The 14375-nt window shown below is 41.6% G+C and overlaps 1 protein-coding gene across 4 annotated transcripts in view; it reads left to right on the forward strand.

Moving 5' to 3' along the window:
• The window catches only part of htr4 (5-hydroxytryptamine receptor 4), a 200867-nt gene that overhangs the window by 117953 nt on the left and 68539 nt on the right, over window positions 1-14375 (forward strand). The window contains exon 9 of one of the 4 annotated variants that reach the window (XM_043703787.1): window positions 13158-13231. The exons of the other annotated variants lie outside the window; for them this stretch is intronic. Coding sequence (XP_043559722.1) covers window positions 13158-13218 — 61 coding nt within the window. The 3' untranslated portion in view covers window positions 13219-13231. The remainder of the gene's footprint in view (window positions 1-13157; window positions 13232-14375) is intronic. 4 annotated transcript variants of the gene reach the window in all.

Genomic DNA, 14375 nt, shown 5'->3' on the forward strand with positions numbered 1-14375 from the left:
CTCCAGACTCTCAACAATGTGGCTGACTCTTTATTACTGTCAAGGCAAGTTAAGCATAAGCAACAAGGGTTAGTCTTAATGCCCAAATTCCTCAATTGAATAAATAAATGTAGTTTGAGGGTGACAAGCTGCGAACACATCACAGGTACGCAAGAGCAGCTGAGAAAAGCTGTGAGAGTTAAGGGCCCTAACAGGAGGAGGATTGCTGGATGTTAGGCCCATGCCCAAGCTGATGACCACGCCATGGTGTCAGCAGCTGCAGTTGTAGCGAATGTTAAAGGTTAGCCCGGCAGAACTGCCAGAAAAACACAACTATTTGCAAGGCCATTTGTATTTTAATGCTTTTGTAAGACATATTGCTCGTGGGGTAGTAGGGTTTGAGTGAGACTTGGAAGTCAGAAAGGCAGCAGTCTGTGTGGGGCTGTGGATCCAGAAATAGACAATCTCCAATAATTTCTCAGTAGTAAATAGGTACCATTGTCTAAACTGCTATAGAAATTGATTTCCAATTCAATGGGCAGATAGTCTATTGGCGACTTTAAACGCAGGTGATAGTATTTTGGTGTCACAGCCTTCTCATGAGTTGCAGGGACTTAAATAGATCTGGGTTCCTGACTATTGTTCAAGATAAAGGACTCTATAACATTGAAGCTGCCAAACAATATCGAGCTATGACATCAAAATTGCATCTGACACAAATGACGACTCTGCAGTTGAAACTTTATTGCTGGAACAGCACAGCAGGTCAGGCAGCATCCAGGGAACAGGAGATTCGACGTTTCGGGCACAGGCCCTTCTTCAGGAAGAAGGGCCTGTGCCCGAAACGTCGAATCTCCTGTTCCCTGGATGCTGCCTGACCTGCTGTGCTGTTCCAGCAATAAAGTTTCAACTTTGATCTCCAGCATCTGCAGACCTCACTTTCTCCTTGACGACTCTGCAGCACTCAGTATCCTTCACCTGTTGGAGATCGTACCAATAGCAGCAGATCCGTGAAAGACTAGTGGGGTAGTAGGGTTTGAGTGAGACTTGGAAGTCAGAAAGGCAGCAGTCTGTGTGGGGCTGTGGATCCAGAAATAGACAATCTCCAATAATTTCTCAGTAGTAAATAGGTACCATTGTCTAAAATGCTATAGACCTAAAAATATTGAGCAGAATGTGAATGGAACAAGCTAGCAGTTAACGTAACCAAGAGACTTTATTACCACTTTAGAAAGATATTTTGATTATTTCTTACTGGGGCTGAGAAGGTGGCATTGGTTGCAAGGTACTGCTCCCTGAGATTGGTTCCATAATGCTGATTCCAGGTCCTGAAATTGGATGCAATGCGTAACTAACTCAAAACCTTCCATCTCAGAAAATAAAAGATAAAGATAATGAACTACTTTGATGATTTGTGGTTATTCTGAGAAAAATGTAAGATTATACAGCTTGTTATCTACAGCAACAATCTTCCAATTTTAGAAGGAAGCATAAAGGAAATTAGGGCAAACCCTGCATCTTCGATAAATCAAAAAACAACAGTTCTAATTCCTTATTTGATGGAACTGAAATATAAGAGAAATATAAGAATTTCTGGTTCAATACACATTGTCCCTGCATTAGTGAATTGTAAAATTAATCACTGTTTTAAAATCCCTCCATGGCCTCACTGCCCTCTCTCTCACTGATTTTCTTTCTCTCCTCCAAACCTATAACCCTCTGAAGTCTCTGTATTCCTTCAACTTTGGATTATTGCACATCCTCAATTTTCATTCCATGGCTATATCACCAATTGCCTAGACTCGAAGTCCTGAAATTCTCTCCATTAACCTCACTGCGTCTCTACTTCATTCTCTCACTTTGTGATACACCTTAAAATCTACCTCATGTGCTCCAAAGTCTCCTTCATGACCCCACCTAAAACTGAAGGAGCTTTGTCAATGCAAGTTGATTTTGTGCTGAAGAGAAGGAATGCATGATACTCAGGAGCAAAACGATAAAAATACAGGGTGAGGATTCTATCACTGGTAGATAATTGGCTTAATTGTAAAATTCTTTATGCACGAAGAACTGCAAAATATGACTCTATAGTGCTAAGGGAATGGTACTGAACATTGACAGCTGAATTGGTCATGCAGAACTTTGAGCAAAATTGAAGCCAAACTCCTCTGCGCTACCTGATGTGTCAAAGGCTGTGTGGCAGGCCTGGCAATCTACCAAGCATTTGTGTGCAAGCCATCAATATTCTCTTCTGTGCTGCTCCATTGAATACCTCAAATGAGTCAACTGCAGCAGAACCTGTCTGCAATCTTGCCTCGGTGGTCTGATACATGAATTATTCTTTCCCTTTGGTCTACGTGTTGACTTATCTGATCCTGACTCTGTGCTACCTAATAAATTGATTATGGTATAAATAAAGGGGGTAGCAATGTGTAAGTCTCCTAAGCTTGTAGCTTGTACAAAATCTAAACACAGAACTGAAGAGGTTGGACAGATATTTGTATTTCGTTTTTGCAGAGAAGTGGGCAAGGACTTGGGGTTGGTATGCTGCAGCAATTGAATCAGCATTACAACCTGCTGCACGTCCCACAGTGATTCACAAGTTTTTAAAGGCACAGGAAACTTTCAACATCCCTCCCTCTCCCACTAGCTAACCTATAAAAATGTTTAAATGAAGCAGAGGGGAATGTGATACAGATGTGTTCAGAATTTATATGAAAATATTGGTGGCAGTACTGTCTGTATTCTTCAGTATAAAACATTCAGTTTGCATGACTCGTCATCAGTCTTCCCAGGGCCATTGCCAGTTGTGGTGATGGATGGAGAGAAATCATTTTTATTTATAGGCTTTTATAGATGGAATGCATCGTGCGACAGGAGGAATGGGTGAAATGTCAGTGTTGAAGGACTGCATATTGTACATGGTGGTCAGCGTTTTCTACTTCTGTGTTCTTCTATCTTCACTTTCTCAGCCATTAAAATGAATGGACAGAAAATTACATTGCATTTTTCCCACAGATCATGCCCCTGAGATATTGTTTTGAAATTATTTTAATTAAAATAAGAAGCAATACGTGCTATTTCCAATGGCACTCCCAGTGCTGTTACCCTGTAGTGATTGAACAGAAATTCAACACAACACGTAAATATATTTCAGCAGTTTATATTTTTTTTCTGTCTTCTGTTCTGCCAACAAGGAGAAAAGTCACAATTTGGATCAGCGCCTGATTTACAGCTTGCGAAAATAATAGTAAAACTGTCCCAAGGGAATTGTTTTCCAAAGGCCCAAGTGAAACGTTTACTTTGTGATATCAAAGCAAATTGGAGATTTATTTCTCAAATGTTATGGTCTTGTTCTTATTTTGCTATCCTTGTTTTATCTTACTGAGAATAACAAAATAACAAGCAACTTTACATTCACAACTTTTGCCAAGCAAACGGCAAGAAACTTGGGGGATTTAATATTCAAATTTCTTAATTCCATTGTGAAAAGGACTGAAAGGTCTGTTTCCATGCTGTACATCTCTATGACTCTATGACTCTATGATAACTAAGTACTTTCCAATCTTTGAGATGTTTAAATCCTTCTTTATGTTTTGCTCTTTCACCACTTTTAACACTGAAACAATTAATCCACTGGGGATTGTGGTCACAGTTCTTACTCCCAGAGGTTACGCCGTTACTAAAGATTTTGTAGTAGCAATGACAGCAAATTTGTTACTATTACTCCTCTGAAACCTAGAATCCAGATATGCACAGCAATAACAGGAATCCAGCAGTTACTGTCCATGATTCTGCTCCATAGTGATACGGTTGAAGTCCACCCAGATAGAAATCAAATATTAATCTGATGAGAACTTGCCCATTTTGTGCAATTAATCTTGATGTAAAAAAATCTTTGGAAAATGTTGCACTTTTTCTCCACTCTTTGTAATAGGTATACCTAATTTAACTAATGCAGGTTTCCCATATCACTGCCACATGTTTAGGAAGTAGAAGGAATTACTGCTCCTTCATCATTCGTCCTGGCATATCCCTCTAGCTGATCAGGACATTGGTGAGACCACTGTTGGAATATTGCGTGCAATTCTAGTCTCCTTCCTATCCGAAAGATTGTGTGAAACTTGAAAGGGTTCAGAAAAGATTTACAAGGATGTTGCCAGGGTTGGAGGATTTGAGCTATAGGGAGAGGTTGCTAGGGCTGATTTTGCTGGAGCGTTGGAAGTTGAGAGGTGGCTTTATAGAGATTTATAAAATCATGAGGGGCATGGATAGAATAAATATACAAGGTCTTTTCCCTGGGGTGGGAGAGTCTAGAACTAGAGGGCATAGGTTCAGGGTGAGAGAGGAAAGATATAAAAGAGACCTGAGGGGCAATGTTTTCACGCAGAGGGTGGTACATGTATGGAATGAGCTGCCAGAGAAAGTGGTGGAGGCTGGTACAATTGCAACATTTAAAAGGCATCTGGATGGGTATATGAATAGGAAGGGTTTGGAGGGATATGGGCCAGGTGCTGGCAGCTGGGACTGGATTGGGTTGGAATATCTGGTCGGCATAGACAGGTTGGACCGAAGGGCCTATTTCCGTGCTATACATCTCTATGACTCTATGATCACCTTCTCTGTTTCTACACTGATAACTTACCCCTCCCATCTGTTGTTCTCCCACTAACTACCCATATCCTAGATGTTTATCAGCCATACTCATCTGAGCTCCTCACTCTCCAATGTTTCTGCTTATTCAGATCTTCAGCTAAGTACTACTTCACTCATTCGTCCTTTCCATTACTGTCCCAGTGATGTAGCATCTGTGGCCCAGCTGCCTTTCCCTATTCAGAAATCATACACACAGTTGCATCCAAACCAGACCCTAAATATATTGACATTTATTTGCATTGTTTTACCTCTTAAATAATTGATCAAAGTCTCTCTATAATTTTATGCTTGCAGCTATCCCATATATTTTGTTATCAATTTCTGTGACATCAGGAAACTTAGAAAAATGGTTCCCTCTTCTGTTATATATGTCAACTAGAACTGAATAATTATTTTTTGTCTGTCCTTTTGAGGTGAAAATGTTCATTATCTGTGATGCTTGGCAGTGTAGGAATGTTAGGCTTTTTACTAGAGGGTTTGAATGCAGGCAGATGTGCTTCAGGAATCAATGTTAGGTCTCTTCTTAATAATATGTATAAATGGATTAGAGGAAAATGTAGATGGCCTGAATAGATGTTTGCAGATGACAGAAAGATTGGGGGAGCTGCAAATAATGAGAGGGATTGCTAGAGGATACAACAGAATATGGATAGGCTGGAAAAGTGGCAGATGGAATTTAATCCCAATGAGATGTGATGCATTTTGCAAGATTGAATGCAGGAGAAAAGTATACAGTAAATGGCAGAATCCTTAATAACATCACATACAGATAGATCTTGGTCTGCAGTTCTCTGAAAGTGGCAACACAAATGGTTAAGGTGGTCAAGAAGGCGTATGACTTGCTTGCCCTCACTGATCAGGGCATAGAGCATAAAAATTAGCTAGTCATGTTTCAGGTGTATCAAACTTTAGTTATCCCATACTTAGAATATGGAGTACCAAGAACGTGGAGATTTTGAAGGAACAGACGTGTAAAGGCAAAATGTTTTTAGTTTAAAGTCATGAGGTGTCAGCACAGTCTTAATGGGCTAAAGGACCTGTTCGTATGTTGTTCTACTCTGTTCTGCTGCTGTACAAAGCTCTAGTTCTAATTCCTGCAGCATTTTGTAATAGTTTGGGCAGAACACTTTAGAAAGAATAGATTCATCTTGGAAAGAGTCCAGTTGCAATTCATTAGGAAGTTACTAGGGCTCCAAGAAACAAATTATGAGCAGAGATTCCATGAATTAGGTTCATGCATCATGGGCACAGAAGTTTGGAGAAATCCTGGTTCTGCAAAGTCCAGCTTGAAAAATGGCTGGCTGCTTCTCCCATTCTCAATCCAGCTGCATTGGAATATGGGCTAGGAAAGCAGGGAAGAATGGAGGAAGATGACAGTTCCCAAAGCAGGATGCATGGAAACCCAGCCTGGGTGCTCTGGCATTGTGTTCAATGATTAAAAATAAAGTTGAAAACACAAACCATCTCTCTTGCTCACAGCCACTCAATCTCCAGGCTCCATCCATGTTAATCCATGCCAACTATGCCACCCCACTCACCCATGACCTGTTATTAAATCTGTGCCATACTGTGTTCACCATACCTCCTCATACCACTTATGTATTCTATAATTGTCTAAGCAATCCAAATGGTTCTTGACACCCCTTTTGCAATTGAGCCATCCACCATGGTCCTTCATTCCCCCGTAATTCTCCTGGCAATTTAAAGCCTTAATCCCAAACCATTCCCATCATCCTTAAGCTCTTCCCTTGCAAACTCACCTATTACTTAACATGGGCATAACCTTAGGTCTGGCAGATGGAATACAATGTAAGTAAATGTAAGGTCATCCATTTTGGTAGGAGTAACAGTAAAAAGGATAATTATTTAAATGGTAAAAAGTTGCAGCATGCTGCTGTGCAGAGGGACCTGGATGTCCTTGTGCATGAATCACAGAAGGTTGGTCTGCAGGTACAACAAGTAAGTAGGAAGGCAAATGGAATTTTGTCCTTCATTGCTAAAGGGATTGAGTTGAAAAGCAGAAAGGTTATGTTGCAGCTGTACAAGATGCTGGTGAAGCCACATGTGGAGTACTGTGTGCAGTTTTGGTCTCCTTACTTAAGAAAGGATGTACTGGCACTGGAGGGGGTGCAGGGGACGTTCACTAGGTTGATTCCAGAATTGAGGGAGTTGGCATATGCGGAGAGACTGAGTAGACTGGAATTATATTAATTGGAATTCAGAAGATTGAGGGGGGAATCTTATAGAAACATAAAATTAGATAGATAAGATAGAAGTAGAGAGGATGTTTCCATTGGCAGGTGAAGCTAGGACAAGAGGGCATAGCCTCAAGATTAGAGGGAGCAGATTTAGGACTTCTTCACCCTGGGTTATTAATCTATGGAATTCCCTGCCCAGTTGAAGTAGGTTGATGCTACTTCAGTAAATGTTTTTAATGCTAAGGTAGATTTTTTTTAACAATAAAGGAATTAAGGGATACGGTGATAGCGCAGGTAAGTGGATTTGAGTACACAAAAAGATCAGCCATGATCTTATTGAATGGCACAGCAGGCTCGAAGGGTCAGACGGCCTACCCCTGTTCCTGGTTTGTATGTTCTTATGTTAAGAGGTATCCTGACAGCAATAATGTTATTAGTTTGCTGTCATATTGCTGGTACTGCTATTGGAACAAAACATACTTACATTGATACATAAACTCCAAACACTGAAATTGCTTCAGTGAAGTCCTTGAAAAGAAAACCAGCTTACTTGTTCAATGATTTATGGAAACAAGCATTTCACTTAAGTGCATAACCTCTTATGTCAATTTTTAAAAATATTTTTCATCAACATATTCAGTCATTTTAATGACATGCGTCTAGAGCAGTAGGAACTTGAAACCAGACCTTCAGCTCCAGAATTAGGAATGCAACCCCTGTGCCACAAGACCGTCTCCTGCCACCATTTGAACAGGCAGTCTGAAATGCTCAATTGTTTTCTTAACTCCACATTTTAGTTTGGGCTGTTCCTTGAGAACTTCGCCATCCCGATATTTTTATGAACTTGGAGATGGTGAAGACCGCAGATGCTGGAGAGTAAGAGTCGATAAAGTGTGAACTGAGAAAGCACAGCAGATCGAGCAGTATCAGAGGAGCAGGAGAGTCAATGTTTCAGACAGGGCCCTTCGTCAAGACTGCCTGCTTATGTACAAGAATGCCTTTTCATCAATCCAAAGAGTGGCTTGCCTCTACCAAAGCTATCTATCTAGGATCAGATCCAAAGAGGGAGAAATATAAAATTTTCTTCCTGCCCTTACTCCTCATGCCCAGTTCACTCCCCTCACCCACACATGCCTCATGTCCTATGCATATACTCTAATGTGCTTTACCTATCTCTGTTGTCCCATATTCACCAATGCCATTTTTTTGCCTACTCCACCCATCTCCCTATCCTGTCTCACCTACCATGACAACCCAGTGAATGTCCGCAAAAACCCATATATAGGAGGAAAATGTTAGTTCCATCATTTAATTTTCCATATTGCAGAGCACAATCTATTGAAAAACACTCTTAATTGTAAAAACACAGTGTGACATTTGTGGACACGTCTTGGTAGGTCTTGACAAGTTAGACAGTTCTAAAAGGTTTATGTACCCTGCATGCATAATGTCCTCCATGGTCAACAGTCCCAAAGGGTAGCTGATCCATCTCTCCTCAAAGGATAGCCTTTGTGCCCATCCCTTCCAAAAGATTCCTGACCACCACCCCAGGGTGTGCAGGGACCATATTCATAGAGGTACTTCAGTTCTCCAAAGAGGTACTCCAGCTTTCCAAAAGAAACATACTGAGGCCAGAACTGATGTAATCTCCACACTGTGGCTTCCAGACTCTGAGGACTCCAAAACTATGGTCAGTGGAGACAGCTGATCATTAAAATATCCAGCTGCCTCCAGGAATTGCTGATTCACAAGCTATAGGCAAAAGTGAGGACTGCAAATGCTGGAAACCAGTGTCTAGATTAGAGTGGTGCTGGAAAAGCATAGCAGGTCAGGCAGCATCCAAGGAGCAGGAAAATCGACGTTTCAGGCAAAAGCCCTTCATCAGGAATGAAGGCAGGGAGCCTCCAGGGTGGAGAGATAAATGAGAGGGGGGTGGGGCTGGTGAGAAGGTAGAAAGAGTACAATGGGTGGATGGGGGTGGGGATGAAGGTGATAGGTCAGAGAGGAGGGTGGAGCAGATAGGTGGGAAGAAAGATTGGCAGGTAGGACCGGTCATGAGGATGGTGCTGAGCTGGAAGGCTGGAATTGGGGTAATGTGGAGGGAGTTGAAATGTTGGGCCACAGGGCTGTGGGGTTGATTGGTGCGTGTGTCCAGGAGATGTTCCCTAAAGCACTCTGCGAGAAAGTGCTTTTCCAGCATCATTCTAATCTAGATTCATAAGCTACAGACTGCCCCTGAAATAACTCCATGATGGCCAGTATCCCATGACCAAGTCATCCTTTATTTACACATGCATTGCACAAGACACTGACCCAGCTAGCGCATAGCCACCTCCTAGAGTAAGCAGAACTCCGGGCACTCCTGTTTATATCTGTCAGCCAGGACTCCCTGATTGGTAAAGTTAACTGCTCCAATCGTATTCTGTGCAGTTCACTGATAGCCCCCAATCCCATTCTTGTGAAATGAGCAATCGTGGATTCAGGAACAGGATGAGGAATTGTGATGTCTTCTGGCACCTTCATCGCAATTCAATCTCTTCCAGTCATTACAGAAATCTGGGCCGAGGTTTGTATTCTCTGGATTATATGAGTTTAAAGGATATTTTAATGAGGATTCTAAATTTTGAAGGGAGTCATAAGGAAAAAAAAGTAAATGTTTTTTTTCTGCTGGTGAGGCAGGTCATTCAGGATAAAAGTTATGGAAAAACTTTTTTATGAAGAATACGAAAGTGTACAATCTCTCTCACAACACGCTATGTTAATAGTTTTCAATGTGAGATTGATTGCTTAAGGTAATCAGGAGTATTAAGAGATTATGGAACCAAAGTGAGTATAATAGAGTTTGGCTACAGATCAGTCATGATCTCATTGAATAAAATAGACTCCAGGTCATTGATGTCCTTCTCCTGTTCCTCTGTATTCCTTAAATTTTAGGTACATTTATTGTGAGGTGGAAATTTGGAGGTATAGTTAGTAAGTTTGCAGATGACACCGAAATTGGAGGTGTAGTGGACATGCGAAGAAAGGTATCTCAGAGTACAATAGGATCTTGATCAGATAGGCCAATGGGCCAAGAAGTGGCAGGTAGAGTTTAATTTCGATAAATGCGAAGGGCTGCATTTTGGAAAGACAAATCAGAACAGGACTTCTATACTTAATGGTAAGGTCCTGTGGAGTGTTGCTGAACAAAGAGACCTTGGAGTGCAGGTTCATTGTTCCTAGGAAGTGGCATCACAGACAAATGGGATAGTGAAGGCGGCTTTGGTGTGCTTTCTTTTATTGGTCAGAGTATTGAGTACAGGAGTTGGGAGGTCATGTTGCAGACATTGGTAGGCCACTGTTTGAATATTGCGTGCAATTCTGGTCTCCCTCCTATCGGAAAGATGTTGCGAAACTTGAAAGGGTTCAGAAAAGATTTACAAAGATGTTGCCAGGATTGGAGGATTTGAGCTATAGGGAGAGGCTGAATAGTCTGTGGCTGTTTTCCCTGGAGTGTTGGAGGCTGAGGGGTGACCTCATAGAGGTTTATAAAATTATGAGGGGCATAGGTAGGGGAGACCAGAATTAGAGGGCATAGGTTTAGGGGGAAAGGGGAAAGATTTAAAAGGGACAACTTTTTCATGCAGAGGGTGGTGCGTGTGTGGAATGAGCTACCAGAGGAAGTGATGGAGGATGGTACAATTATAACATTTAAAAGGCATCTGGATAGGCATCTGAACAGGAAGGGTTTAGAGGGATATGGGCCAAGTGCAGGCAAATAGGACTATATTAATTTTGGATATCTAGTCGGCATGGACGAGTTAAACTGAAAGGTCTGTTTCTGTACTGTACATCTCTATGACTTCAATGTATGTGGATATGAAGGAAAGTAGTTGTGAAGGACATGAGTAAACATGCCAAAAATATTAGTAGTGAGTAAAAATTAAATTATAATTGCATAGGTACATAAATGATGTGAACCCTGTAAGAGCCAAAGTGTATTCCACAGAATACAGAATAATTATCCTGTCTATATCCACATTGTTATTATATTTAAAAGCAACATTTGCGTATCACTGAAAGTAATAGCATTAAACAGATAATGGTTGTCAGCGTGTGAAATAGCTCATCTTTAAAAAGGGACATTCATTATCCTACATAGTTGTAGGTCTATTTTGCACAAATCCATTGACACACTATAATACATGCATTTTAATTCATGTACTCTCTTGCTGAAACTATCCAACAGAGAAAAGAAATAGTAGCCACCTAAATTCTTCCAGAAATCTCACCATTGCTCCTCTGCAAAACAACAGAAGGACAGGATATAGCATGGATACAGTCGGGGGTCATGTCGAGACAAATGTGGAAGGGAGAAGCACGTATGCCTAGAGGGCAGAGTGTACATAATCTAGTTAGGGCACAAAAGACCACATCAAAGTTGATAGTGTTTGTTTTAATGTAGAGTCTTGTGAGTAAGAAAAGAGGAGGCTAAAGGGGACATAATTGAGGTAAATAAAATTGTGTGGCATAATTATTTTTATAGAATCCTCACAGTGTGGAAACAGACCATTCAGCTCAACAAGTCCACACTAATCCTCCGAAGCGCACCCCACCCAGACCTATCCCATTCCAGTAACCCTGTATTTCCCATGGCTAACGCACCTAACCTACACATCCCTGGACACTATGGCCAAGTTAACATAGCCAATCCACTTAATGTGGACTGTCAAGGAAATCAGTGCACCTGGCAGAAACCTACACAGACACAGGGAGACTGTGCAAACTCCACACAGACAGTAACCCAAGGCTGGGATCAAATCAGGTCCCCAGTGATGTGAGGCAGCAGTGCTAAACAATGAGCCACCGTGCCTATAAGAAGGTACCTTGCCCCTGAGAAGATGGATCAATAACCAGGAACAGAGTTTTAAGGTAAGGGGCAGGAGGTTTAAAGGGGATTTAAAGAAGAATATTTTTTCACCCGGATGATGATTGATATCTGGAACTCACTGCCTGAAAGGATGATAGAGACAGGAACCATTACAACATTTAATATTCAGATGAACACTCAAAAGGCCATAGCACTCAAGACCACATTCCAAGTGCTAAAAAATGGGACATAATAGGTGTGTTGAAGAGCTTCTTTCAATGCTGTAAAACTCTATGATAGTCTGCATTCCACTGTGAATCAGAGTGCATAAAATGAATGTAACCAGAGCTTGCTGGCTCATGATAATCACAGTGGAAGAGTAGCTTACAGCCACTCACTGTCAAGGTTCAAATGAATGAGGTACCAGCCAATGTGCCGAGAACCAACAGGTTCCTGAAAGCAGCCTTCAGTAACCAAGAGGGGAGAAGATAAAATTGAATCCTGCTTAAAAACTGGAAACTGAGTGCCAAATTCTGGATGTGACATACTGCTCATAACCCAGAAGAAGATGACTGATGTTCAATAAGACTGCTCCATAACAAAAACATACCGTGGGCTGACTTAAGGTGGTGTCAGTCTGACTTCCATTCCTCAGTGGAAGCAAATCCCAACTCAAGGCCTTCCAGCTAATTTGATTGAATCTGCAGTGCTCGCAATCTCAGCAGTGTCAGAACACAATTGTGGGTGCTGCTGGGACTCAGAGGAGACCCACAAAATGTAGGACCATTACTAGTCAATTGTATCCTGAACCTTTTGGGTGGGTAAATATGGGGAAACCCAGAGAAGGGGCAAGGGGATGGAGGTTCATTGTCTTTTTTTGGTGGCCAAGCAGCAAGTGACAAAGTGAGTGATAAGGTCTGGAGGGGGGAGCAGAGTGGTTCCTCTGATGTGCACAGGGGACACCACAAAGGACATAGCAGCCCTTCCTTCCCACTTTGTTACCAGCTGGGCTGTCTTCCAACTCCAACCAGTCTGCCCACGTCAACAATATTATGGTGTAGGCAGGGAATGATTGAGTCACTTGGCATATTAATGAGCCTAATTATCTGTTCATTTCTCTTTTAAAACTGATGGGTGGGCAGTCCAGCTGTTTTATAGTGATTGGATTGGAAGTGGATGGGAAAATGGAATATAATTTACATTCAACACCACCCCAAGGGCTGGGGAAGTAAATCTAGTCACACCGCTAAGATTCAGTTTTATGTCGATAAATTATTAGTGTGTGTACTTTGCATTAAAACCCTAGTAACCAACCAGCAAATAATAATTATCTTTCTCTACTGTATTTCTTAATTTAATTCAATGCAGTCACATGTTTGAAACCTTTATCTTATTCCCTATCTATTAACTATCTTTTAACTTTTATCTTTTTCTATGTCCAACAATCTGCAACCTTTCCTGCTTGAACTTTGAAGTGGCTGTTCTGCAGTCTCCAAGCTGTTGCTGCAGTTCTGTAATAGCCCTGAACCTGTGTAGATCTAACCAAAACGTAAGTGATGTTGGCTTTTTATATCTCTCATCTATTGACAGTTTAGTTCAGGTGTAAGAACCTTGAAAAGAAATATTTCCTTGCAAGTTTCAAAAGCTTGGGTATTTTATATCTATCTTATTTTGAAACTTATTTTCTAAAACTGAAAGAAAAATACAACAGCAGAGAAGAACATTGTCTGGTTAGGCATCTAGTTTTTATTTTAACCTTTTAAGTCATTGACTCAAATTAGTTACATCTGCAATGTTTATTGTATGAGAAGGTTTATTTTAGGTGTCAGTATGGGCACAAATCTCAGCTGTCCACACCATTGAAATCTAGCTCACTTTTTCCATTGCTGCCATGCCACTAAATATTTTTAGATCATAGTAGCCCCACAAGTGTGGAAGCAGGTGGCACGGTGGCTCAGTGGTTAGTACTGCTGCCTCACAGCCTCGGATGATTGTTTGTGTAGAGCTTGCACATTCTCCCCATGTCTGTATGGGTTTCCTCCCACAGTCCAAAGATGTGCAAGTCAGGTGAATTGGTCATGCTAAATTGCCCATAGTGTTAGGTGTGTTAGCCAGAGGGAAATGGGTCTAGGTGGGTTACTCTTCGGAGGGTCGGTGTGGATTGGTTGGGCCAAAATTCCTGTTTCCACACTGTAGGGAATCTAATCAGGCCATTCAGCCCATGGAGCCCACACCAACCTATAAGAGTTGGATAGAGCTCTTAAGGATAGTGAAATCAAGGGTTATGTGGATAAGGCAGAAACAGCATACTGATTGAGGATGATCAGCCATGATCATAATGAATGGTGGTGCTGGCTCGAAGGGCAGCACCTATTGTCTATTAGGTAGAAACAATGACTGCAGATGCTGGAGACCAGATTCTGGATTAGTGGTGCTGGAAGAGCACAGCAGTTCAGGCAGCATCCAAGGAGCAGTAAAATCGACGTTTGGGCAAAAGCCCTGCACCAGGAATAAAGGCAGAGAGTCTGAAGGGTGGAGAGATAAACTAGAGGAGGGTGGGGGTGGGGAGAAATAGCATAGAGTACAATAGGTGAGTGGGGGAGGGGACGAAGGTGATAGGGCAGGGAGGAGGGTGGAGTGGATAGGTGGAAAATAAGATAGGCAGGTAGGACAAGTCATGGGGACAGTGCTGA

The sequence above is a fragment of the Chiloscyllium plagiosum genome, chromosome 14 (assembly GCF_004010195.1).
Source record: "Chiloscyllium plagiosum isolate BGI_BamShark_2017 chromosome 14, ASM401019v2, whole genome shotgun sequence".
NCBI lineage: Eukaryota > Metazoa > Chordata > Chondrichthyes > Orectolobiformes > Hemiscylliidae > Chiloscyllium > Chiloscyllium plagiosum.